The sequence below is a fragment of the Balaenoptera acutorostrata genome, chromosome 2 (assembly GCF_949987535.1).
Source record: "Balaenoptera acutorostrata chromosome 2, mBalAcu1.1, whole genome shotgun sequence".
Lineage (NCBI taxonomy): Eukaryota > Metazoa > Chordata > Mammalia > Artiodactyla > Balaenopteridae > Balaenoptera > Balaenoptera acutorostrata.
The window spans coordinates 117,644,634-117,669,821 of NC_080065.1; the positions used below are offsets into that span (position 1 = coordinate 117,644,634).

The window sequence follows — 25,188 nt, forward strand, 5'->3', positions numbered from 1 at the left end:
TGGGAGAAAATATTTGAAAATCATTTATCTGATAAGGGTCTAGTATCTAGAACATATAAAGAACACTTACAACTCAACAATAAAAAGACAAATAACCTAACTTTTAAATGAGCAAAGGATCTAAGTAGACATTTCTCCAAAGAAGATATACAAAGGGCCAGTAAGCTCCATTACAAAATCACAATGAGATACAACTTCACACCCCAAAAGATGGATGATAGTAAGTGTTGGTAAGAATATAGACAAATCAGAACACTCATACACTGCTGCTGGGAATGTAAAACTATTCAACCACTTTGGAAAACAGTCTATCAATTCCTCTAATGATCAACCATAGAGTTACCATATAACCCTTCAATTTTACTTCTAGGTATATACTCAAGAGAAATGAAAACATGTATCCACACAAAAGCTTGTACCTGAATGTTTATGGCAGCTTTATTCATAATAGTCCAAAGGCAGAAATAACCCAAATGGCCATGAACACAATAGAATATTGTTTGGCCATGAAAAGGAAAGAAGTATTGATACCTTGAAAACATTATGCTAAGTAAAAGAAGTTAGTCACAAAAGACTACATATTATATGATTTTATTCATATAAAATGTCCAGGAAATCTACTGAGATGGAAAGTGGATTAGTGGTTGCTTGGGGCCAGATAGTGGGATGGAGGAATAAGGGGATAATAGTAATGGTTAAAGGGTACAGGGTTTGTTTCTGAGGTGATAAAAATGTTCTAAAATTGACTGGGGTGATAATGGCACATATTTGTGAATATACTAAAAAATGCTGAAATTTATACTCTAAATAGGTGAACTGTACCTCAATAAAGTTGTTTTTAAAAGTCCACCACAAAAAAAGTATTAAAAATACAGGTACCATGTAACCGATTAATTCTTCTTCCACTTATAGGAAAACATATATCCATACAAAGACTTGTACACGAACACTCATAGCACTATTATTCATCCAAATGCCCATAAACTGATGAATTAGAAAATAAAATGTGGTATATCCTTATAATGGGATATTATTCAGCCATAAATAAGGAACAAGGTACTGATAAATGCTGTAACATGGATGAATCTTGAAAATATTATAAGTGAAAGCAGCTAGACACAAAAGGCCACGTACTGTATGATACAATTTATATGAAATGGCCACTTATTAATAAGCAAACCTAAAGACACAGAAAGTAGATTAGTAATTTCCAGGAGCTGAAGCGTGAGATGGGGGGAATGGTAAGTGACTGCTAAGGGGGTGATAAAAAATGTTCCTAAAAATGTTCCTAAATGTTCCTAAATTAGGGGGTAATGGCTGCACAACCTTCTGAGTATACTAAAAGTCACTGAATTCACACTTTAGCAAGGTGAATTTTATAAAATGTGAATTATAGCTTAATTTTAAAAAGATGTTGGTATTTACAAAATAGTCAATAGATTAGTTTTGTAGGGGAAAAAACTCATTTTTAAACACATTTCTCATATATACATTTTAACCCAAAATATAAAACAAAAATGAATAAAAAGTGGAAGTCATTTTCTAGAAAAAGTATTAATCTTTAGAACACTGGAAAGATTATGAGCAGAGTGTTCACAGACACCTTTTTCCCATCTTGAAAAAGTGATCTTTGGTTAACTCTCCAGCTCTGTTCCACTAGGATAAAGGTAAGAAAGTCAACTGTATTACTAGGTAACATTGCTTAGGGTAAAAATGGTATCTGATTGAGAAATTGCATCTGGACTGGGAGGAACTATACGTGCACTATAAGTAAATAAATACTAGAAAAGGCACGATATTTTGGTCTTCCCTGACTCTTGTAATTAGGCATATCCCTTGTGGGGACCCTGGAAGCTACACCTATGTGTTATTACAAAAGATACTGGATCTCATCTCCTTATATCTGAGCTGTCCCCAGACTGCTACGTAAGCTACTACATGGACTTCTGTGAGGACTGCTCCTGCTAAAGAGGAACATCTGATCCTGCTCTGCTTGCAAGCTGTATACTTGCTGTTTAGTTGAACCTAAGAAGAACCCTGGCTGAGTAAGAGCTAAATTATAGATTCTTAGAAGAAAACACAGGGAGAAACCTTCATGACACTGCATTTAATAATGAATTCTTGGATATGACACAAAAGCAAAGGCAACAAAAACAACAACAAAAGATAAACTGGACTACATAAAAATTTAAAATTTTTCTGCATCAAAGGACACTATCAACAGAATGAAAAGGTAACCCACAAAATGGGAGAAAATATTTGCAAACCATATATCTGATAAGGGGTTAATATCTAGAATACATAAAGAACTCCTACAAATGAACAACAAAAAAATAAACAACCTGATTTTTTAAATGGGCAAAGAACTTGAAAAGACATTTCTCAAAAGAAGATATAAAAATGGTCAATAAGCATATGAAAAGATGCTCAACATCACAAGCCAATAGGGAAATACAAACCAAAACCACAAGGAGAGAGAGGAGTTTCAAGAAGGCAGAGGAGTAAGACGTGGAGATCACCTTCCTCCCCACAAATACATCAGAAATACATCTACATGTGGAACAACGCCTACAGAACACCTACTGAACGCTGGCAGAAGAACTCAGACCTCCCAAAAGGCAAGAAACTCCCCACGTACCTGGTTTGAGCCATGTGTATGACAGGCTCTTGGTACTCCAGCCAGGTGTCAGGGCTGTGCCTCTGAGGTGGGAGAGCCAAGTTCAGGACACTGGTCCACAAGAGACCTCCCAGCTCCACGTAATATCAAACGGTGAAAATCTCCCAGAGATCTCCATCTCAACGGCAAGACCCAGCTCCACTCAACGACCAGCAAGCTACAGTGCTGGACACCCTATGTCAAACAACTAACAAGACAGGAACACAACCCCACCCATTAGCAGAGAGGCTGCCTCAAATCATAATAAGGCCACAGACACCCCAAAACACACCACTAGACGTGTACCTGCCCACCAGAAAGACAAGATCCAGCCTCATCCACCAGAACACAGGCACTAGTCCCCTCAACCAGGAAGCTTACACAACCCACTGAACCAACCTTGGCCACTGGGGGCAGACACCAAAAACAACGGGAACTACGAGCCTGCAGCCTGCGAAAACGAGACCCCAAACACAGTAAGTTAAGCAAAATGAGAAGACAAGAAACACACAGCAGATGAAGGAGCAAGGTAAAAACCCACCAGACCTAACAAATGAAAGGAAATAGGCAGTCTACCTGAAAAAGAATTCAGAATAATGAAAGTAAAGATGATCCAAAATCTTGGAAATAGAATGGAGAAAATACAAGAAACGTTTAACAAGGACCTAGAAGAACTAAAGAGCAAACAAACAGTGATGAACAGCACAATAAATGAAATTAAAAATTCTCTAGAAGGGATCAATAGCAGAATAACTGAGGCAGAAGAACAGATAAGTGACCTGGAAGATAAAATAATGGAAATAACTACTGCAGAGCAGAATAAAGAAAAAAGAATGAAAAGAATTGAGGACAGTCTCAGAGACCTCTGGGACAACATTAAATGCACCAGCATTCGAATTATAGGGGTCCCAGAAGAAGAAGAGAAAAAGAAAGGGACTGAGAAAATATGTGAAGAGATTATAGTTGAAAACTTCCCTAATATGGGAAAGGAAATAGTTAATCAAGTCCAGAAAGCACAGAGAGTCCCATACAGGATAAATCCAAGGAAAAACATGCCAAGACACATATTAATCAAGCTATCAAAAATTAAATACAAAGAAAAAATATTAAAAGCAGCAAGAGAAAAACAACAAATAATGCACAAGGGAATCCCCATAAGGTTAACAGCTGATCTTTCAGCAGAAACTCTGCAAGCCAGAAGGGAGTGGCAGGACATATTTAAAGTGATGAAGGGGAAAAACCTACAACATAGATTACTCTACCCAGCAAGTATCTCATTTAGATTTGATGGAGAAACCAAAACCTTTACAGACAAGCAAAAGCTAAGAGAATTCAGCACCACCAAACCAGCTTTACAACAAATGTTAAAGGAACTTCTCTAGGCAGGAAACACAAGGGAAGAAAAACACCTACAATAACAAACCCAAAACAATGTACAAAATGGTAATAGGAACATACATATCAATAACTACCTTAAATGTAAATGGATTAAAGGCTCCAATCAAAAGTCATAGACTGGCTGAATGGATACAGAAACAAGACCCATATATATGCTGCCTACAAGAGACCCACTTCAGACCTAGGGACACATACAGAGTGAAAGTGAGGGGAGGGAAAAAGATATTCCATGCAAATGGAAATCAAAAGAAAGCTGGAGTAGCAATTCTCATATCAGACAAAATAGACTTAAAAATCAAGACTATTACAAGAGACAAAGAAGGACACTACATAACAATCATGGGATCAGTCCAAGAAGAAGATATAACAATTGTAAATATTTATACACCCAACATAGGAGCACCTCAATACATAAGGCAAATACTAACAGCCATAAAAGGGGAAATCGACAGTAACACAATCATAGTAGGGGACTTTAACACCCCACTTTCACCAATGGATAGATCATCCAAAACGAAAACAAATAAGGAAACACAAGCTTTAAATGATACATTAAACAAGACGGACTTAATTGATATTTATAGGACATTCCATCCAAAATCAACAGAATACACTTTCTTCTCAAGTGCTCATGGAACCTTCTCCAGGATAGATCATATCTTGGGTCACAAATCAAGCCTTGGTAAACTTAAGAAAATTGAAATTGTATCAAGTATCTTTTCTGACCACAACGCTATAAGACTAGATATCAATTACAGGAAAATATCTGTAAAAAATACAAACACATGGAAGCTAAACAATACACTACTTAATAACCAAGAGATCACTGAAGAAATCAAAGAGGAAATCAAAAACTACCTGGAAACAAATGACAATGAAAACACGATGACGCAAAACCTATGCGATGCCACAAAAGCAGTTCAAAGAGGGAAGTTTATAGCAATACAATCCTACCTTAAGAAACAAGAAACATCGTAAATAAACGTAAAAAACGTAAAAAAATTCTTAGAAATGCACAACCTTCCGAGACTGAACCAGGAAGAAATAGGAAATATGAACAGACCAATCACAAACACTGAAAGTGAAACTGTGATTAAAAATCTTCCAACAAAAAAGAGCTCAGGACCAGATGGCTTCACAGGTGAATTCTATCAAACATTTAGAGAAGAGCTAACATCTGTCCTTCTGAAACTCTTCCAAAATATAGCAGAGGGAGGAACACTCCCAAACTCATTCTATGAGGCCACCATCACCCTGATACCAAAACCAGACAAAGATGTCACAAAGAAAGAAAACTACAGGCCAATATCACTGATGAACATAGATGCAAAAATCCCCAACAAAATACTAGCAAACAGAATCCAACAGCACATTAAAAGGATCATACACCATGATCAAGTGTGTTTATCCCAGGAATGCAAGGATTCTTCAATATATGCAAATCAATCAATGTGATACAACATATTAACAAATTGAAGGAGAAAAACCATATGATCATCTCAATAGATGCAGAAAAAGCTTTCGACAAACTTCAATACCCATTTATGATAAAAACCCTCCAGAAAGTAGGCATAGAGGGAACTTACCTCGACATAATAAAGGCCATATATGACAAACCCACAGCCAACATCGTCCTCAATGGTGAAAAACTGAAACCATTTCCACTAAGATCAGGAACAAGACAGGGTTGTCCACTCTCACCATTACTATTCAACATAGTTTTGGACGTTTTAGCCATAGCAATCAGAGAAGAAAAAGAAATAAAAGGAATCCAAATTGGAAAAGAAGAAGTAAAGCTGTCACTGTTTGCAGATGACATGATACTATACATAGAGAATCCTAAAGATGCTACCAGAAAACTACTAGAGCTAATCAATGAATTTCATAAAGTAGCAGGATACAAAATTAATGCACAGAAATCTCTTGCATTCCTATACACCCATGATGAAAAATCTGAAAGTGAAATTAAGAAAACACTCCCATTAACCACTGCAACAAAAAGAATAAAATATCTAGGAATAAACCTACCTAAGGAGACAAAAGACCTGCATGCAGAAAATTATAAGACACTGATGAAAGAAATTAAAGATGATACCAACAGATGGAGAGATATACCATGTTCTTGGATTGGAAGAATCAACATTGTGAAAATGACTATACTACCCAAAGCAATCTACAGATTCAGTGCAATCCCTATGAAATTACCACTGGCATTTTTCACAGAACTAGAACAAAAAATTGCACAATTTGTATGGAAACACAAAAGACTCTGAATAGCCAAAGCAATCTTGAGAAAGAAAAACAGGAGCTGGAGGAATCAGGCTCCCTGACTTTAGACTATACTACAAAGCTACAGTAATCAAGACAGTATGGTACTGGCACAAAAACAGAAATATAGATCAATGGAACAGGATGGAAAGCCCAGAGATAAACCCACGCACATATGGTCATCTTATCTTCGATAAAGGAGGCAAGAATATACAGTGGAGAAAAGATAGCCTCTTCAATAAGTGGTGCTGGGAAAACTGGACAGCTACATGTAAAAGAATGAAATTAGAACACTCCCTAACACCACACACAAAAATAAACTCAAGATGGATTAAAGACCTAAATGTAAGGCCAGACACGATCAAACTCTTAGAGGAAAACATAGGCAGAACACTCTATGACATACATCACAGCAAGATCCTATTTGACCCACCTCCTAGAGAAATGGAAATAAAAACAAAAAATAAACAAGTGGGACCTAATGAAACTTAAAAGCTTTTGCACAGAAAAGGAAACCATAAAGAAGATGAAAAGACAACCCTCAGAATGGGAGAAAATATTTGCAAATGAAGCAACTGACAAAGGATTAATCTCTAAAATTTACAAGCAGCTCATGCAGCTCAGTATCAAAAAAACATCAACCCAATCCAAAAATGGGCAGAAGACCTAAATAGACATTTCTCCAAAGAAGATATACAGATTGCCAACAAACACATGAAAGAATGCTCAACATCATTAATCATTAGAGAAATGCAAATCAAAACTACAATGAGATATCATCTCACACCGGTCAGAATGCCCATCACAAAAAATCTACAAACAATAAATGCTGGAAAGGGTGTGGAGAAAAGGGAACCCTGTTGCACTGTTGGTGGGAATGTAAATTGATACAGCCACTATGGAGGACAGTATGGAGGTTCCTTAAAAAACTAAAAATAGCACTACCATACAACCCAGCAATCCCACTACTGGGCATATACCCTGAGAAAACCATAGGTCAAAAAGAGTCATGTACCAAAATGTTCATTGCAGCTCTATTTACAATAGCCAGGACATGGAAGCAACCTAAATGTCCATTGACAGATGAATGGATAAAGAAGATGTGGCACGTATATACAATGGAATATTACTCAGCCATAAAAAGAAATGAAATGGAGGTATTTGTAATGAGGTGGATGGAGTTAGAGTCTGTCATACAGAGTGAAGTAAGTCAGAAAGAGAAAAACAAATACAGTATGCTAACACATATATACGGAATCTAAGGGAAAAAAAAAAAAAGGCCATGAAGAACCTAGGGGCAAGACGGGAATAAAGACACAGACCTACTAGAGAATGGACTTGAGGATATGGGGAGGGGATGGGGTGAGATGTGACAGAGTAAGAGAGTGTCATGGACATATATACACTACCAAATGTAAATATAGATAACTAGTGGGAAGCAGCCGCATAGCACAGGGAGATCAGCTCGGTGCTTTGTGACCACCTAGAGGGGTGGGATGGGGAGGGTGGGAGGGAGGGAGATGCAAGAGGGAAGAGAAATGGGAACATATTGTATATGTATAACTGATTCCCTTTGTTATAAAGCAGAAGCTAACACACTATTGTAAGGCAATTATACCTCAATAAAGATGTTTAAAAAATAAAATAAAATAAAATAAAATAAAATAAAATAAAATAAAATAAAAAAAAAACAAAAAGAGTCATGTACCACAATGGTCATTGCAGTTCTATTCACAATAGCCAGGACATGGAAGCAACCTAAGTGTCCATCATCGGATGAATGGATAAAGAAGATGTGGCACATATATACAATGGAATATTACTCAGCCATAAAAAGAAATGAAATTGAGTTATTTGGAGTGAGGTGGATGGACCTAGAGTCTGCCATACAGAGTGAAGTAAGTCAGAAAGAGAAAAACAAATACCGTATGCTAACACATATATATGGAATCTAAAAAAAAAAAAAACTTGTCATGAAGAACCTAGGGGCAAGACAGGAATAAAGATGCAGACCTACTAGAGAATGGACTTGAGGACACGGGGAGGGGGAAGCGTAAGCTGGCACAAAGTGAGAGAGTGGCATGGACATATATACACTACCAAATGTAAAACCTATAGCTAGTGGGAAGCAGCTGCATAGCACAGGGAGATCAGCTCGGTGCTTTGTGACCACCTAGAGGGGTGGGATTGGGAGGGTGGGAGGGAAGGAGATTCAAGAGGGAAGAGATATGGAGATGTGTGTATATGTATGGCTGATTCACTTTGTTGTAGAGCAGAGGCTAGCACACCATTGTAAAGCAATTCTACTCCAATAAAGATGTTTAAAAAAAAACACAAGGAGATACCATCTCACATCTATTAGTTTTTAAAAAACACAGAAAATAACAAGTGTTAGCAAGGATGTAGAGAAATTGGAACCTTTGTAAATTGTGGTGGGAATGTAAAATAGTGAAACCGACATGGAAAACAGTATGGTGGCTCCTCAAAAAGGTAAAAAGAGAATTACTATAGAATCTAGCAATTCCACTTCAAGTAATATACCCAAAAGAATTGAAAGCAGGGTCACAAAGAGATATTTTTACACCCATGTTCATAGCAGCATTATTCACAATAGCCAAAAGATGGAAGCAACTAAATGCCCATAGACAGAAGAATGGATAAACAAAATGTGGTATATTCATACAATGTAATATTATTTAGCCTTTAAAAAGGAAGTAAATTCTGACACATGCTACAACATGGATAATCCTTGAAGACATCATGCTAAGTGAAATAAGTCAGTCACAAAAAAGACAAATACTGTATGATTCCATTTATATGAAGTACCTAGAACAGTCAGATTCATAGAGACAGAAAGTAGAATGGTGGTAACAAGGGACTGGGGGAGGAAAGAATGGGGAGTTATTGCTTAATGGGTATGAAATTTCAGTTTTGCAAGATGAAGAATTTCTCAGTATGGTTGGTGGTGATGGTTGCACAACAATGTGAATGTACTTGAACTGTATATTTAAAAATGGTTAAAATGGTAAATTTTATGTTATATATATTTTGCCACAATAAAAAAAATATTTTTAAAAAGAAAGAAATCTTTCTTTCATGTATAGCAGTATATAGAGTACTTCCAGTGAAAGTATGTTTATGCAACAGAAATTACAGTCATTATTGTCTATGTGCGATATTCCCCTGGTCTAAGAGAAATAGAATAATGGGAAGAACAGGGAGCCAGAAAATAGATACTACAAGTGCCAAATGCTAATAACACTTACCATTAAACCAGCTGTTTGTGAAGACGGAGTACTTGTTAACAGGCCTCTGCTTTTCTTATCAGAAGTACTGGAAGTTGTGTTCTATCAGTATTTTGTGAAACAGGGAATTGAATAGCAGAAAGAAATAAAATACCTTAATACAGTACAAACAAAATTTTAATAGTATACTAGACCATATGTCATAGTAATAAAATTTTAATATGCTAATTAAATTTTAAAACACTAGACAGGAAACTAAAGAATTTTTTGTCTTGAGCTAGGTCAAACAATTTACAAAAGAACTCTTTGTGGTAAAAATGATATATCTCTGAATAGGTGTCATTATATGCTGCCAAGCCTGGAACCCAAACTCATAAAACCTGAACATCACAAGGAAGTTCTGTTAGGTTTCTTTTTTCTTTCTTTCGTCTTTTCTTTCTTGAACTCTTTCTTTCTGGCTTAAAATCTCTTAAACTAGTTGTTCAAGACATAATCTGGAATATTTATTAGGAAGATTTTATCAAAAAAATTATAGGTATATTTACCTAGTACACTAAATATGTTAGTTCTCTAATTTATTACCTATATAATCTTTTAATTTGTTCATCTGAACAATAGGGATTATTCTACCCTAGGAATTGCCATGCAAAGGTTACAAATAATACATGGTGTTCCACTGCAGGGAGTGCAGTTAGCTGATAGTGCCCAGCTGCAACACCTTTAGAATCTGCTTCAGCTTTTAGGTTGAGGCAATCATCTTCTTGGGCGAGCCTCAGCCAACATCTAAGCATAGCAGCCCAACATAATATTCCTGTAATGGACAATCCTTGCTCCAGACCTCTCCACTGGGAGAGCCTTTGTCAGATCTGCATTGAAGACTGAGGCTATTCCAGCCCAATCTTCCTTCTTCCCTGCTTTCCTTTCTCAGGTATTACCCCCTCCAATATGCCACTTGAACTCTTAATTCTGCCAGAATAATCTCTTCCCAGTGGTCTCAAGTGACACAATTGTCAACAGTCAATCCATTTAAAAAACATCTGCCTGTATAAAGCTGTAAGTATATAGATTCTCTGCATTTTTTCCTAGATTTGCTAAGACATTAATGCATACCTAAATTTTCCTAATAAGTACATATTCTTTTTATAGTCTTTTCAAGAATTAGTCAATAAAAGGCCAGTGCTTACCAACGCAGGTTTGAGGGGCTGGGGCAGCAGAACTTTAGCAACTGATCTACCTGCACTGCTCTCTACAAAAGACCACTGGTGAGATGATGAAACCTTGATATTTAGGTGATGAGAGCTTAATGTTGTTTGAAAATTTGTATCTCTAGGTTCAGGATCTTTTTCAGGCTGAAACAAATTCAGAATCATAAAACACATTTCACAATGCTATAAAAACATTTGTATCATCTCTCAGATGTCCTATTTTTATTGTTTTATATTTATGTGTGTTATAATTGTTATAATTAAAATGGGATATATATTTCTATCTATAATTCCCTCAACTTGAAAGAAAGTTTTAAACTTAAAGATAAAAGTTTTTTTTTAAAAAGTAAGGATTTTAATATATTTAAGGAAAAAAAAATCTGTTGAAAGACAAAATAGTCTGAAATTTACTCAGCTCAAAAAATTGTCCTACCACATTTAAGGTAACATCTCCCAAACAGTATTCTGTGAAAAGAATAATGATAATAAGATCTATTTATTTGTCACTATTTAAAACTAAATTTTAGAGAAAACATTAAATATATTTATATAAATATCTTTATTATGCAATAATCTTCATTTAAGAAACAAAAAGTCCTTTCTAAGACATCAGGAAGCTGCAACTACAAGAAAGTGTATTGCTTTACCAACTAGTCCCTGCACTGAAAACTGTTCAGTGACTGCTTGTCCTAAGTTATGTGACTTGCCTTATGCTTTCAAGATGTGTTTATAATAATATTCAGGGACTTCCCTGGTGGATAAGAATCCACCTGCCAATGCAGGGGACATGGGTTCGAGCCTTGGTCCAGGAAGATCCCACATGCCGTGGAGCAGCTAAGCCCGTGCGCTTACAACTACTGAGCCTGTGCTCTAGAGCCCGTGAGCCACAACTACTGAGTCCGTGTGCCACAACTACTGAAGCCCACGTGCCTAGAGCCCATGCTACGCAACAAAGACAAGCCACCACAATGAGAAGCCTGCGCACTGCAATGAAGAGTAGCCCCTGCTCACTGCAACTAGAGAAAGCCCGTGCGCAGCAACGAAGCCCCAACACAGCCAAAAATAAATAAATTAATTAATTAAAATAAATAAATAAAGTATAATAATATTCAAAGTTTAAATATATGCAACATAACTGAGGAGAATGCAATTTGAGAATGACAAGATTTTGAGTTGAGGGTAAGGGGATAAAGAGGATGATAAAGAAAGGGGAGGGGAGGGAAGTAGAAGAGGTATAACATATTGATATAGTCCAAGCAAAGAAAGAACAAAGGTATGGAGCAAAGAGTGAGGTACTTACTGTCATCTATTAACTCCTTTCTTTCACTGAAGATTTCACACCTTGCATACAGCCTTTTCTCTCACTCCTGTCATCATTCTCAGCAATTTCATCATCCAAGGGGATAACCCAGCCAACCAACTGGTCTCTAAGTTGCTTGATCTCTGCATTTCCAATAACCTTTTCCCCTCATGGCATTTCATTCACTCTATGATCAAACTTAGCCCTTGCCATCAATAGAAACTACAGAATCAATCGATTCAAATAGCTTCCTATATTTGTCCAACCCCCGCACAATTATCTTCAGGAAATAAACTTCCCTGTCATTGAAATCTCCAATTTACTGATCCTACAATGTTATCTCCTCCATGATCTTTCTCCTGTCTTATTCCTTATCTACCACCAACCATCATTATAACTACTTTCTTATCGCTTTCTCCTCCTATCACAGGTGCCTGACAAATCCCCAGCCTGATGAACCCTAACATCAATATCCACTGTACCGCCAGTGCAATTAAGTGTTGGAGAAAATTATACAATGTGGCATACCAACAGCACCACAAACTCAAAAGGAGTAGCCACAGATTGGCACCTCTTCTACACTTCTCTAGTTTCTCATGACTATTTCAAAATCACCCAATTTTCCTTAAACCTCTAGCCTCCTTCCTTCTACCATCTGCAACTGACATCTTTGGCTCACCCTTCCCTGCAACAATAAAAGACATCAAACAGCATCCAACTACTCACTCGAGACTCATAATTTTGGGGGCCCAGTGCAAAATAAAATTGTGGGGCCCCAATGTTTAAAAGCTATTTAAAATGTTAAGATGGTGAAAACAGAGCATTAAATGAAGCATGGGGTCCTTCTAAGCACAATACCCGCCCAGCTACCACTATATCTACAAGTATACCACAATAGAAATCTCCCTCCTCTTTTAAATGCCAGTTCCTCCACTGGTATTCTGGATCTCATCCTTCCTCATCTTTTCAAGGACTTCTCTCCTCCATATAATAGTATAGGGAAGCTGTTTGTTTTTTTTTTTTAATAGCTTTATTGAGATATAACTCACCATAAAATTCACCCATTTAAAGGGTAAAATTCAACGGTTTTTAATACATTCACAGGGTTGTGCAATCATCACCACAGCCTATTTTAGAACATTTTTGTCCCCACTAAAAGAAACCCCATAACCACTAGCAGTCAATCTCCATTCCATCCCCATCAGCCCTATGTAACTACTAATCTATGGCTGTCTTTATATATTTGCCTATCCTGGACACTTCCTATAAATGGAGTCATATAATATGCGGCCTTTTGTGACTGGCTTATTTCACAGTGCACAGTTTTTTCAAGGTTCATCCAAGTTGTGGCATGTATCAGTGCTTCATTGGTTTTTATTGCCAAATAATATTCTATTGTATGGATATACCACATTTTATTTACCCATTCATCAGGAGATGGACACTGGTGTTGTTTCCACTTTTTGCCTGTTGTGAATAAATGCTGTCAAGAACATTCATGTTTAAGTTTTCGTAAGGATGTATGCTTTTATTTCTCCTGGGTATAAACCTAAGAGTAGAATTGCTGAGTCCTATGGTAACTCCACGTTTAAAATTTTGAAGAACTGCCAAATTATTTTACAAATCAGCTGTACTATTTTACATTCACACCACAATGTTTGAAGGTTCTCATTTCTCCACATCATCACCAACATTTATTATTGTCTGTCTTGCTTTTTTTTTTTGGCCGTACTGTGCAGCTTGCAGAATTGTAGCTCCCTGACCAGGGAATGAACCCGGGCCACAGCAGTGAAAGTGCCGAGTCCTGACCACTGGACCACCATGGAATTCCCTTATCTGTCTTTTTGATTATAGTCATCCTAGTGGATATGAAGTCATACCTCATTGTGGTTTTGATTTGCATTTCCCTAATGACTAAGGATATTGAGCATCTTTTCATGTACTTATTGGCCATCTGCATATCTTCTTCAAAATAATATAAGGAAGTTCTCATAGACCAGCATCCCAGAAATGGTAAAGCTATAGTCAGGAAGAGAAACTTAGGAACACAGCTTTTGAGAAGGGGCAGAACATGCAAGAGCATAAGAAATGGCATTTAATGTAACATGTGACACACAAATTATAAGATGCTTGATTTGTATAGAAAGGTGTGCGTGTGTGTGTGTGTGTGTGTGTGAGAGAGAGAGAGAGAGAGAGAGAGAGAGAGAGAGAGAGAGAGAGGGAGAGAGAGAGAGATGATGGAGTATGAAAATGAGACAGCATGCATGGAAACAGGAAAGGGAAATGTAACCAGGAGGAAGCAAAGAAGCATGGAAAAGAAAACATAGAATTATGTGGAAGATTCTTCATTGCTTTAGGTTAAAAAAGTGAAATTCAGGTCAACTTCAACTAGATCTCTAGGTCACAGGGAGCTCCAGTTGCCTACTGAGTTACATTCAGCTATTCCTTCTTCTTTCCTTCTATTATTCCCATTAGCCCTCAGAAATGACCCCACATATCACATCTTTAAAACAAAACAGAATAAATTTCCTCTGACCCTGCCTCTCCCTCTAGTTACTGTTCTTTTCCCCTGTTTCCCATCAGAGTTAATCTCTATAGATAATCGTTACTTCCTTTCTTTATTTTTTTCTTTTTTTCCCACCTTTATTGAGGAATAATTGACAAATATAATAATATATATATTTAAAGCATACAAGTGATAATTTGATATACATACACATTGTGGAATGATTACCAAGATCAAGATAATTAACATATCCATCACCTCACATAGTTAACATTTGTGGAGTGTGCATTGTGAGAAAGCTTAAAATATATTTTCAGCAACTTTTAAAATATACAATACCATATTATTAACTATTGTCACCATGCTAATGTCAGACCCTCAGAACTTATTTTTCTTATAACTGAAAGTTTGTACTGTTTAACCTACATCTCACCATTTCCTCATCCCCCAGACCCTGGCAACTACTGTTCTATTCTCTGTAATGAAATTGGCTTTTTTTCCCCACATATAAGCAATACCATACAGTATTTATCTTTCTCTGGTTTATTTCACTTAGCATAATGCCCTACAGGTTCATACAGATTGTCGCAAATGGCAAGATTTCCTTCTTTTTATGGCTGAATAATATGCCATTTTCTATATCTGTATCATATTTTCTTTATCCATTCATCCAATGAAGGACATTTAGGTTGTTTCCATATCTTCGTTATTGTGAATAATGCTGCAATGAACATGGGAGTGCAGATAACTCCTCGAGATACTTATTTCACTTCCTTTGGATACATACCTGGGAGTGAGATTGCTGGATTACATGGTAGTTCTATTTTTAATTTTTTGAGGAACTGTTATATGGTTGTCCATAATGGTTGTACCAATTTACATTCCCGCCAACAGTGTATAAATGTTCACTTTTCTCCACATCGTTGTCAACATTTGTTAGCTTTGGCTTTTTGATAACAGCCATCCTAACAGGTTCAAGGTGATATCTCATTGTGGTTTTGATTTGCACTTCCCTTATGATTAGTGATATTGAGCACATTTTCATGTACCTATCGACCACCTGTATATGCTCTTTGGGAAAATGTCTATTCAGGTACTTTGTCCATTTAAAAATTGAATTTTTTGCTTTTTGCTCTTGAGTTATATAGGTTCTTTATATATTTTGGATATTAACCCCTTAGAAGATATGTGATTTACAAATATTTTCACTCGTTCTGTCGGTTACCTTTTAAATTTACTGACTGTTCCTTTTCTGTGCAGAAGTTCTTTAGTTTGATGTAGTCCCACTTGTTTATTTTAGCTTTTGTTGTGTGTTCCTTTGGTGTCTTATCAAAGAAATCATTGCCAAGACCCATGTCAAGCTTTTTCCCTACGTTTTCTTCTTGGAGTTTTAGGGTTTCAGGTCTTATATGTAAGTCTTGAATCCATTTCGAGTTAATTTTTGTGACTAATGTAAGATGGGGTTCCAGTTTCATTCCTTTGCATGTGGATATCCAGTTTCCCTATTACCATTTATTGAAGATACTATCCTTTCCCCATTTTATGTTCTTGGCACCCTTGTCAAAAATCAATTGGCTATATGTGTGTAGGTTTATGTGTATGCTCTCTACTGGTCTATGTGCCTCTTTTTATGCCAGTACCATACTGTTTTCATTTCTATAGTTTTGTAATATAAATTGAAAACAAGAAATGTGATGTCTCCAGCTTTTTTCTTTCTCAAGATTGCTTTAGCTATTTCAGTTCTATTATGGCTCGATACAAATTTTAGAATAGTTTTTCTATTTCTGTGAAAAATGCCATTGGAATTTTGATAGGGATTGCACTGAATCTGTTGATCACTTTGGATAGTATGGACATTTTCACAACACTAATTCTTCCAATCCAAGAATACAGGTTATCTTTCCATTTATTTCTGTCTTTTTCAAATACTTTCATCAATGTCTTACAGTTTTCAGTGTACAGGTCTTTTACTTTCTTGGTTAAATTTATCTCTAAGTATTTTATTGTTTTTGATGCTATTTTAAATGGGATTTTAAAAGGAAAAACCTGTTTTACCTCTTATGAATCTTTCTCCTGTGAGTCTACTTTACTACTCACACAAAACCCGCACAGTCTGGTCACCAAATGTGTGTGGGGGTTTCCCCACAACAAGTAATTCTCTACAACGCCAGCTAGGCAGCCTACAGTTCAACTCAATTCTAACACTATCTTCCTGAGGATAGTGTCAGATCCCACAGGTTAAGGGCTCAGTCTCACAAGACTGCTCCCATCCTACTTCAGATGACAATCGTGAGTAGTAGGTTACCCACAACTTCTGTCTGATTTGGATACAAATCAGAGGTTCCTGTCACCCCCACCTCAGGTTTGATTAATTTGCTAGGGCAGCTCACAGAACTGAGGGAAACACTTACTTACATTTACCAATTTATTAAAGGATATATATGAACAGCCAGATAAAAAAACACATAAGGTGAGGTCTGGGAGAGTTCCAAGTGCAGGAGCTTCTGTGCTCCACCTGGAAGCTCTCTGTACCCTCTACTATTGGAACTTTTATGAAGTTTCCTCACATAGTCATGATCAATTATTAACTTCATTTCCAGCCCCTCACCCCTCTCTGGAGAAGGGGAGGCTGTGGGCTGAAAATTCCAAGCTTCTAATCATGGCTTCGTCTTTCTGGTGACCAGTCCCTATACCGGAGCCATCCAGAAGCCCATCCAGAGTTGCTTCATTAAAACAAAATATCCACTAGTACTCTTATCACTTAGGAATTTACAAGGTTGTAGGAGTCCTGTGTCAGGAATGAGGTCAAAGACCAAATATTAAAACAAAGAGATGCTCCTAGCATTCTTACACTTAGGAAATTACAAGGGTTTAGGAGTTCTGTGCCAGAAACTGGGGGCAGAGACCAGTATATATATTTTTTCTATTACCTCACAGGATTGCCTTCTAATTTCTCTTTCAGGTAGTTTTTTGTTAGTGTATAGAAATGAAACAGATTTTTGTATGTTGATTTTGTATCCTACAATTTTACTGAATTTGTTTATTAGTTCTAAAGGTTTTTGGTGGAGTCTTTATGGTTTTCAATATAGGATCAAGTCATCTGTAAACAGAGATAATTTCACTTCTTCCTTTCTTAATTGGATGCCTTTTATTTCTTTTTCTTGCCTAATTGCTCTGGCTAGGACTTCCAATACTATGTTGAATAGAAGTGGCAAGAGTGGGCATCCTTTTCTTATTCTTGATCTTAGAGGAAGGGCTTTGAACTTTTCACCACTGACTATGATGTTAGCTATGTGCTTGTCATATATGGCCTTTATTATGATGAGGTACATTCCTTCTATACCTAATTTAATGAGAGTTTTCATCATGAAAGGATGTTGAATTTTGTCAAATGCTTTTTCAACATCTATTGAAATGATCATATGGTTTTTACCCTTCACTCTGTTAATGTGGTGTATCACATGAATTGATTTCCCTATGTTGAAACATCCTTGAGTCCCAGGGATAAATCTCACTTGATAATGGTATATGGTCCTTTTAATGTGTCCTTAAATTTGGTTTGATGGCATTTTGGTGAGGATTTTTACATCTATGTTCAGTGGGGATATTGGCCTGTAATTTTCTTTCAATGCCCTGATCTGAATTTAGTAACCATGGTAATGCTGGCCTCAGAAATGAGTTTGAAAGTGTTCCTCTTCAACTTTTTGGAAGAGTTTGAGAAAGACTTATATTAATTCTTCTTTAAATGTTTGGTAGAATGCACCAGTGAAGCTAGCTGGTTCCTTTTATTTGCTGGGAAATTTTTAATTACTGATTTAATCTCCTTGGCCATTATAGGTCTGTTCAGATTCCCTCTTACTTTGTGATTCGGTCTTGGTAAGTTGTACATTTCTAGGAATTTATCCATATCTTCTAAATTATCAAATTTGTTGATATATAATTATTCATAGAAGTCTGTTATGACCCTCTGCATTTCTGTGGTATCAGTTGTAATGTCTCCTCTTTCATTTATAATTTATTAATTTGAGTCACCTCTCTTTTTTTTTTTTTTTTTTATGATTTCCATCTAATAATCTTTCCATTTAGTAATCTTTTTTTTTTTTTTTTTTTTTTTTAAAGGATTTTCTTATTTATTTATTTATTTATTTATTTATTTTTGGCTGTGTTGGGTCTTCGGTTCGTGCGAGGGCTTTCTCCAGTTGCGGCAAGCAGGGGCCACTCTTCATCGCGGTACGGGGACCGCTCTTCATCGCGGTGCGCGGGCCTTTCTCTATCGCGGCCCCTCCCGTCGCGGGGCACAGGCTCCAGACGCGCAGGCTCAGCAATTGTGGCTCACGGGCCCAGCTGCTCCGTGGCATGTGGGATCTTCCCAGACCAGGGCTCGAACCCGTGTCCCCTGCATTAGCAGGCAGATTCTCAACCACTGCGCCACCAGGGAAGCCCCACCTCTCTTTTTTTCTTAGTCTAGATAGAAGTTTCTCAATTGTTTATCTTTTAATGAAACCAACTCTTAGTTTAGTTAATCATTTTTTTTTGTCTCTCTAGTTCTATTTCATTTATTTCTGCTCTAATATTTTAATTTTCTTCCTTCTGCTAACTCTGGACTTAGTTTGTTCTTCTTTTTCTAGTTCCCTGAAGTATAAGATTAGGCTGTTACTTGAGGTCTTAATTTTTCTTAATGTAGGTGTTTATCACTATAAACTTCTCTTGTAAAGATGCTTTTGATGTATCCCATAAGTTTTGGTATGTTGTGTTTCCATTTTCATTTGTCTCAAGATATTTTTAATAGCTCTTTTGATTTATTCTTTGACTCATCGGTTTTTCATAAGTATGTTGTTTAATTTCCAAATATTTGAGTTTTTCAGCTTTGCTCTTATTGTTGAGTTTTAGTTTTATACCATTGCAGCCAGAATATATACTTGATATAATTTCAATCTTATTAAGTTTGTTAAAGACTTGTTTTGTGACCTAACATATGATCTATTCTGGAGCATGTTTCCTGTGCACTTGAGAAGAATGTGGATTCTACCGTTGTTGGGTGGAATGTTCTATATATGTCTGTTAGGTGCATTTAGTCTGAAGTGTAGTTCAAGCCCATTATTTCCTCATTGATTTTCAGTCTGGATAATTTATCCATTTTTGAAAGTCAGGTATTGAAGTCCCTTACTCTTATTGCACTGCTGCCTATTTCTGCTTTTAGATCTGTTAATAATTGTTTAATATACTTCAGTGCTTCAAAATTCAGTGAGTATATACTTACAATTGTTATATCCTCTTGATGAACTGACCCCTTTATCATTATATAATGGCATTCTTTGTCTCTTATTACAGCTTTTGACTTAAAAATCTATTTTGTCTCATATAAGTATAGCTACCCTTGTTCTATTTGGGTTTCTATTTGTATGGAATAACTTTGTCCATCCCTTCACTTTCAGCCTTAGTGTCCTTAAAGCTTAAGTGGGTCTCTAGTAGACAGCATATTGTTGTTTTTTTTTCATTTAGCTGCTCTATATCTTTTAAATGAAGAATTTAAAACATTTACATTTAGAATAATTACTGAGAGGTGCAGACTTATTGATAGTAAGGACTATCACCATTTTGTTAATTGCTTTCTGATTATCTTATAGTTCCTTTGTTCCTTTCTTCCTCTATTGCTGTCTTTCTTTGTGAATTGATGTTTTTTTCTAGTGGTATGCTTTGATTCTTTTCTCTTTATCACTGTGTATCTCTCACAGATTTTTGCTTTTTGATTACCTAAGGCATTCATAATACATCTTATAATAGTCTACTTTAAGCTGAAAACAAATTAACTTCAATTGCATTAAAAAGTTTTACACATTTACTTTCCCCTCCACACACACATTTTATATTGTTTCTGTCCCAATTTGCTTCTTTATATATTTTATACTTCTTCAGTTTCTATAACTCTTTAACCTATTCCAATCTAGTTTCCTTATCCACTAAAATTATTTTGCCAAAGTCATCAATTTCCTTCTTGATAGTAAATGCAATTGACTTTTAAAAAATTAACAAACTTCATATTTTACAGCAGTTTGAGGTTCACAGCAAAACTCAGCTGAATGTACAGAGTTCCCATATACCCCTTTGTGCCCAATCATGCACAACCTCCCCTACTATTGACACACTACACCACAGTGGTACATTTGTTAAGATAGATAAACCTATACTGACATGTTATTTTCCTTCTCCCTGAAGAACTTTAAATAGTTCTTACAAGGCAGGCCTACTGGCAACAAATTCCCTCAATTTTTGTTTGTCTGAGAAAGTATGTATTTCTCCTCCACTTTTGAAGGATAACTTCACAGGGTACTGAATTCTAGTTGGTGGTTGTCTTCTCTCAATACTTTAAATATTTCACTTCACTCTCTTCTTGCTTGAATGGTTTCTGAGGAGAGGTCTGTAAATCTTATCTTTGCTCTTCTATAGGTAAGGTGTTTTTCCTTCTGGCTTCTTTCAAGATATTTTCTTTGTTTGATTTTCTGATGTTCAAATCTGATATTTCTATATGTAGTTTTGGGGGCATTTATCCTGCTTTGTATTCTCTTAATTTCCTGGATCTGTGGTTTAATGTCTGACATTTTAATTTGGGAAAATTTTTAGTCATTATTGTTTCAAATGTTGCTTCTGTTCCTTTCTCTGTTTCTTTCCATCTGGAATTCTAATTATGTATATGTCACACCTTTTGTAGTTGTCCCACAGTTCTTTTTTTTTTTTTTTTTAAGTCCTTTTTTCTCTTTGCTTTTCAGTTTGGGAAGTTTCTATTGTCATGTCCTCAAACTCAGATATTCTTTCCTCAGCTATGTCTATTCTACTACTGAGTCCATCGAAGGCATTCTTCATTCCTGCTATAGTGTTTTTGATCTCTAGCACTCCTTTGATTATTTCTTAGAATTTCCATCTCTCTGCTTATATTGCATGTTGTCTACTTTTTCCTATAACTGCCTTAGCATATTAATCATATTTATTTTACATTTCTGGTCTGATCATTCTAACACTACCACCACATCTGACTCTGGCTCTGATGCTTATTCAGCCTCTTTAAACAGTAATTTTTGCCCTTTAGTTAATGGCTTGTAATTTTTTGCTAAAATGTGGACATGATGTACTGGGTAATAGCAACTGTGGTGAATACGTCTTTAGTAATGCACTGATAAATTGTAGGGATGGGGAAGCATTCTACAGTTCTATGATTAGGTCTCAGTCTTTTATTGAGCCTGTGACCCTGGACTGCTAACATCACCGGTTCTTCTCAGTTTTTTCCCCCCTTGAGTTGAGACAGGATGGCTAGAAAGGACCATCTTGTAGTAATCGGGTACTTCCATTCGCCCATGTGGAAGGCTAGAGGGAGCTGGAATTGAATAATTTCCTTCCTCCACTTGGAAGGGGAGAGCTGGCTGGAATCAGGTACTTCCCCTCCCCAGGTAGGTTAGGCTCTGATAAAACCCCAGCAAGTTAGGCTATTGTAAAACACTTTCTGTTGAGGGCAGGCTTTGTTAAGAAGAACAGAATATTTTGATGTATTTCAAAATGGTTCCTTTTCCCTTTCCACTACCAGAAGCATGAGGGTATTCTTCTCTGATATTCACGGTGAGGATCTGGTAGAGTTTCTGCAGGTAAAACTCACAAAAGTGTGGAGGTTCCTCTGATGACTGGGTCCCTCCTGAGTTTTTAACTTTCAGAGTTGTCCGCACTGAGCCTTCAGCAATTCATCAATCACACTTTTGGGTTTCCCACCCCAGCACTGGTTCACAGGGAGGTTTCTGTTCATGTGTTTCTGCTCTGGTAAGTCATTATTCTCTGTATCCACCTGTCTGTCTTTCCATATTTTGGTGTAGCAGTTTACTATGTGACCTTACTTACTTCTTTGACAGATCTATAAAGAGTTGCTTATTTTTAAGTTTGTTCAGGTTTCTACTTGTTGTTAGGACAGAGTAGTGACTTCTAAGTTCCTTTCATGTTGGACCAGAAACTGGAAGTCCTCCAATTTTTCAAAATTCTTTATAACACTGTGGACCTCCAAGCAGCACTCAGCATAGTTGGCCACTCTCCCTTTTAGGAGCAAAAGCTCTCCTCCTTTACCTTCTATGATACCATATGCTGTTTATTTTCCCCGTTCTCTCTGCCCACTTTTCCTTTTCCATGTGACTGTAGAGTTTTTCAAGAATTGATCCTGGACCCCCTTTTCTTCCTTACTCTCTAGATACTCTTTCCCAGGTGATTTCACCCATTACCATGAATTTTAAAATATCTATAATATTGTATACTCCTGTTCTGTTTTCCTGACCTGGAAACTTACAGCCAATGACCCTTCCAACATTTTCATCTTTATGTGCCTTCAGATCTCCTGCCTTTCCTATCACATTATATAGCACCTTTATCCATCAAAGCTGCTTAAGACACAAACCTAGAAGCTTTTATTGACACCTCTCACTCTTTCATCCTCTATGTCCAATCCATAAACTCTATAGGCAAAATTATCTTCAATCCACGCATATTTTTCCATCTCTCCTACAAAACATCCTAGTTAAAGCCACCACAGTCTCCCAACAAAAATCTTTGCAACTTTCTATTAATGAATCTTCCTGCTGACACTCTTGCCCTCTTTCAATTTGCTCCCCAAAGTATATAGTGACCATACGGTATAGTGGAAAAAGTACAGGTTTTAGATTGAGAAAGACTTGTCACAAGCTCCTCAAGCATATTGGTTAATATCTAAACCTCATTTTTCTCAGCTATAAAATAGCTAAAAATAAAACAAATGAAAAACTTACCTGATAGGAATGCTATAAAAAACATATAATTAATGAAAAGCTCTTAGAATAATACTTTACACTGAGTAGCCACTCAGATAGTAGCTCCTGTTATATACAAAATCAAGTCTGAATTCCTCCTCAAAGACCTCTAGATTCCAGGCCTAATGTACTGATTTACAGTTCCTTAGCACAGAACACTGTTCTGGGTACAAAGCAAATGTGATATTTTCACTTTAAATTAATTATTAATAGACATCCAATTTAAGGAAATTGGAAAAATTTTTAAGTTTTAATCCTCTTTCATTAACTTTATATAGAGTATATATTCATGCAACAATAATGCAATCTAATTGCTAAGCTCCATAAATGTTTTCCATTATTGGCTTAAATAGCTGAAAAATGATTCCATAAAAGTGTTGTTTAAAAGAAAATAGCATGTCCCATATTAATGAAATTTATGGTTTATAAGGTTATTCTGCTTCAATACTTGCTTTTTTCTTTGTTTTTTGAGGGGTTGAAGGGTAATTTTTCTCAGCAAGTAAAACTCCACAAGATGCATTATCTATAATAAAAATATACTTTAGTATTTTAATTATTTAACCTGTCATTAACTCTAAGTACAGAAAAGAGAACTCAAATTTGAGGAAAAAATAGATTTTAATGACTATGATTTTGTAATAGTTTTAGAAGAAAAACTTAATGTATGTTGAACAACCTGACTTGCTACAGATAGGAGAAAGAATTCTTAAAAATACCTTTATCTCAGGAACTCCAGGTTTCACAGGAGTAAATAAACTGTATATAAAATATTTACTTTTCAATTAGTAGAGAAAGTTGCATGTGATTAGAATTCTTCATTAATTATCCTTCCATTTCTACTATCCTGTATTTTCAGTCTATCCCTTTCTACTCCAACTTTTCTACCAGCATTTAAAACATACTCAGGCCTCTTTCATCTTACCAAAAACTTTATTTGTACCCCAAACCCTTTCCTGCTACATAGATCCCAATAGCCTTCCAAATCACCTCCCCTTGCAGTCCACTATCCACACTGTATACCTAAAATACAAATCTAATATCATATGCTTAACACTCTTTAAAGGCTTTCCACTGCCCTCAAGTTAAAACTTAAGCTCCTTAAATTGGCATACAAAATCCTATTTTTATAATCCCTGTATCGCTTACATATTTCCAGCCTCATTGCTGAGATTAAACATAGGATGCCCACTTAAATGTGAATTTCAGATGAATTACAAATTCTTTTTAGTTTAAGTATTTTCTGTGTAATAGTACAGCCTAGGCGATGTTTATGACATAATTATATTAAAAAATTATTTGCTGCTTTTCTGAATTCTAATTTCACTGGGCATTGTGTATCTGTATTTGCTAAATCTGGCAAACTTTGAGGCTAATCATTCCTCTCATCTTCATCTCCCAATGTAGAGAGAAGCTGTAGGTTTGAGAGTTCTGTAAAAGATAAAATTAGTACTAAGATTTAGTAATAGATTAGAGACAGAAATGACAAACAGGAAGGTGTTGAGGATGATCCCATGCTTTGGTTTATTAAGCTACATTTGTTGAGATGGAGGACACTGGAGGAGGAAGACTAGGTTAGGTCTTGGTTGTAACAATTCTCAGTCATCAACCCTTCTTTTATTTGATCTCTTGGAAACTTTTGTTATAGCTGTTTCTAAATGTTGAAGTGTTCCATTTACATTCTTTTTATACGTCTCTTTTCTATTTCTTTTCCTTTCCTAAGTGACTCACCTACTCTAACGGCTTCAAAACATCTATACCTGACTCTAAATATTTATCTGCAGCCCCAGTCTCTGCCCT

At 36.2% G+C, this 25,188-nt stretch overlaps 1 protein-coding gene across 1 annotated transcript in view; it reads right to left on the reverse strand.

Annotated features, from left to right (window-relative positions):
- MEIKIN (meiotic kinetochore factor) overlaps positions 1-25,188 on the reverse strand; it is a 141,513-nt gene that overhangs the window by 68,063 nt on the left and 48,262 nt on the right. Inside the window, exons 9-10 of the mRNA XM_028168118.2 lie at positions 23,844-23,914; positions 9,589-9,669 (exon numbers count right to left, since the gene is read on the reverse strand). Of these exons, the coding sequence (XP_028023919.1) occupies positions 9,589-9,669; positions 23,844-23,914 (152 nt within the window). The remainder of the gene's footprint in view (positions 1-9,588; positions 9,670-23,843; positions 23,915-25,188) is intronic.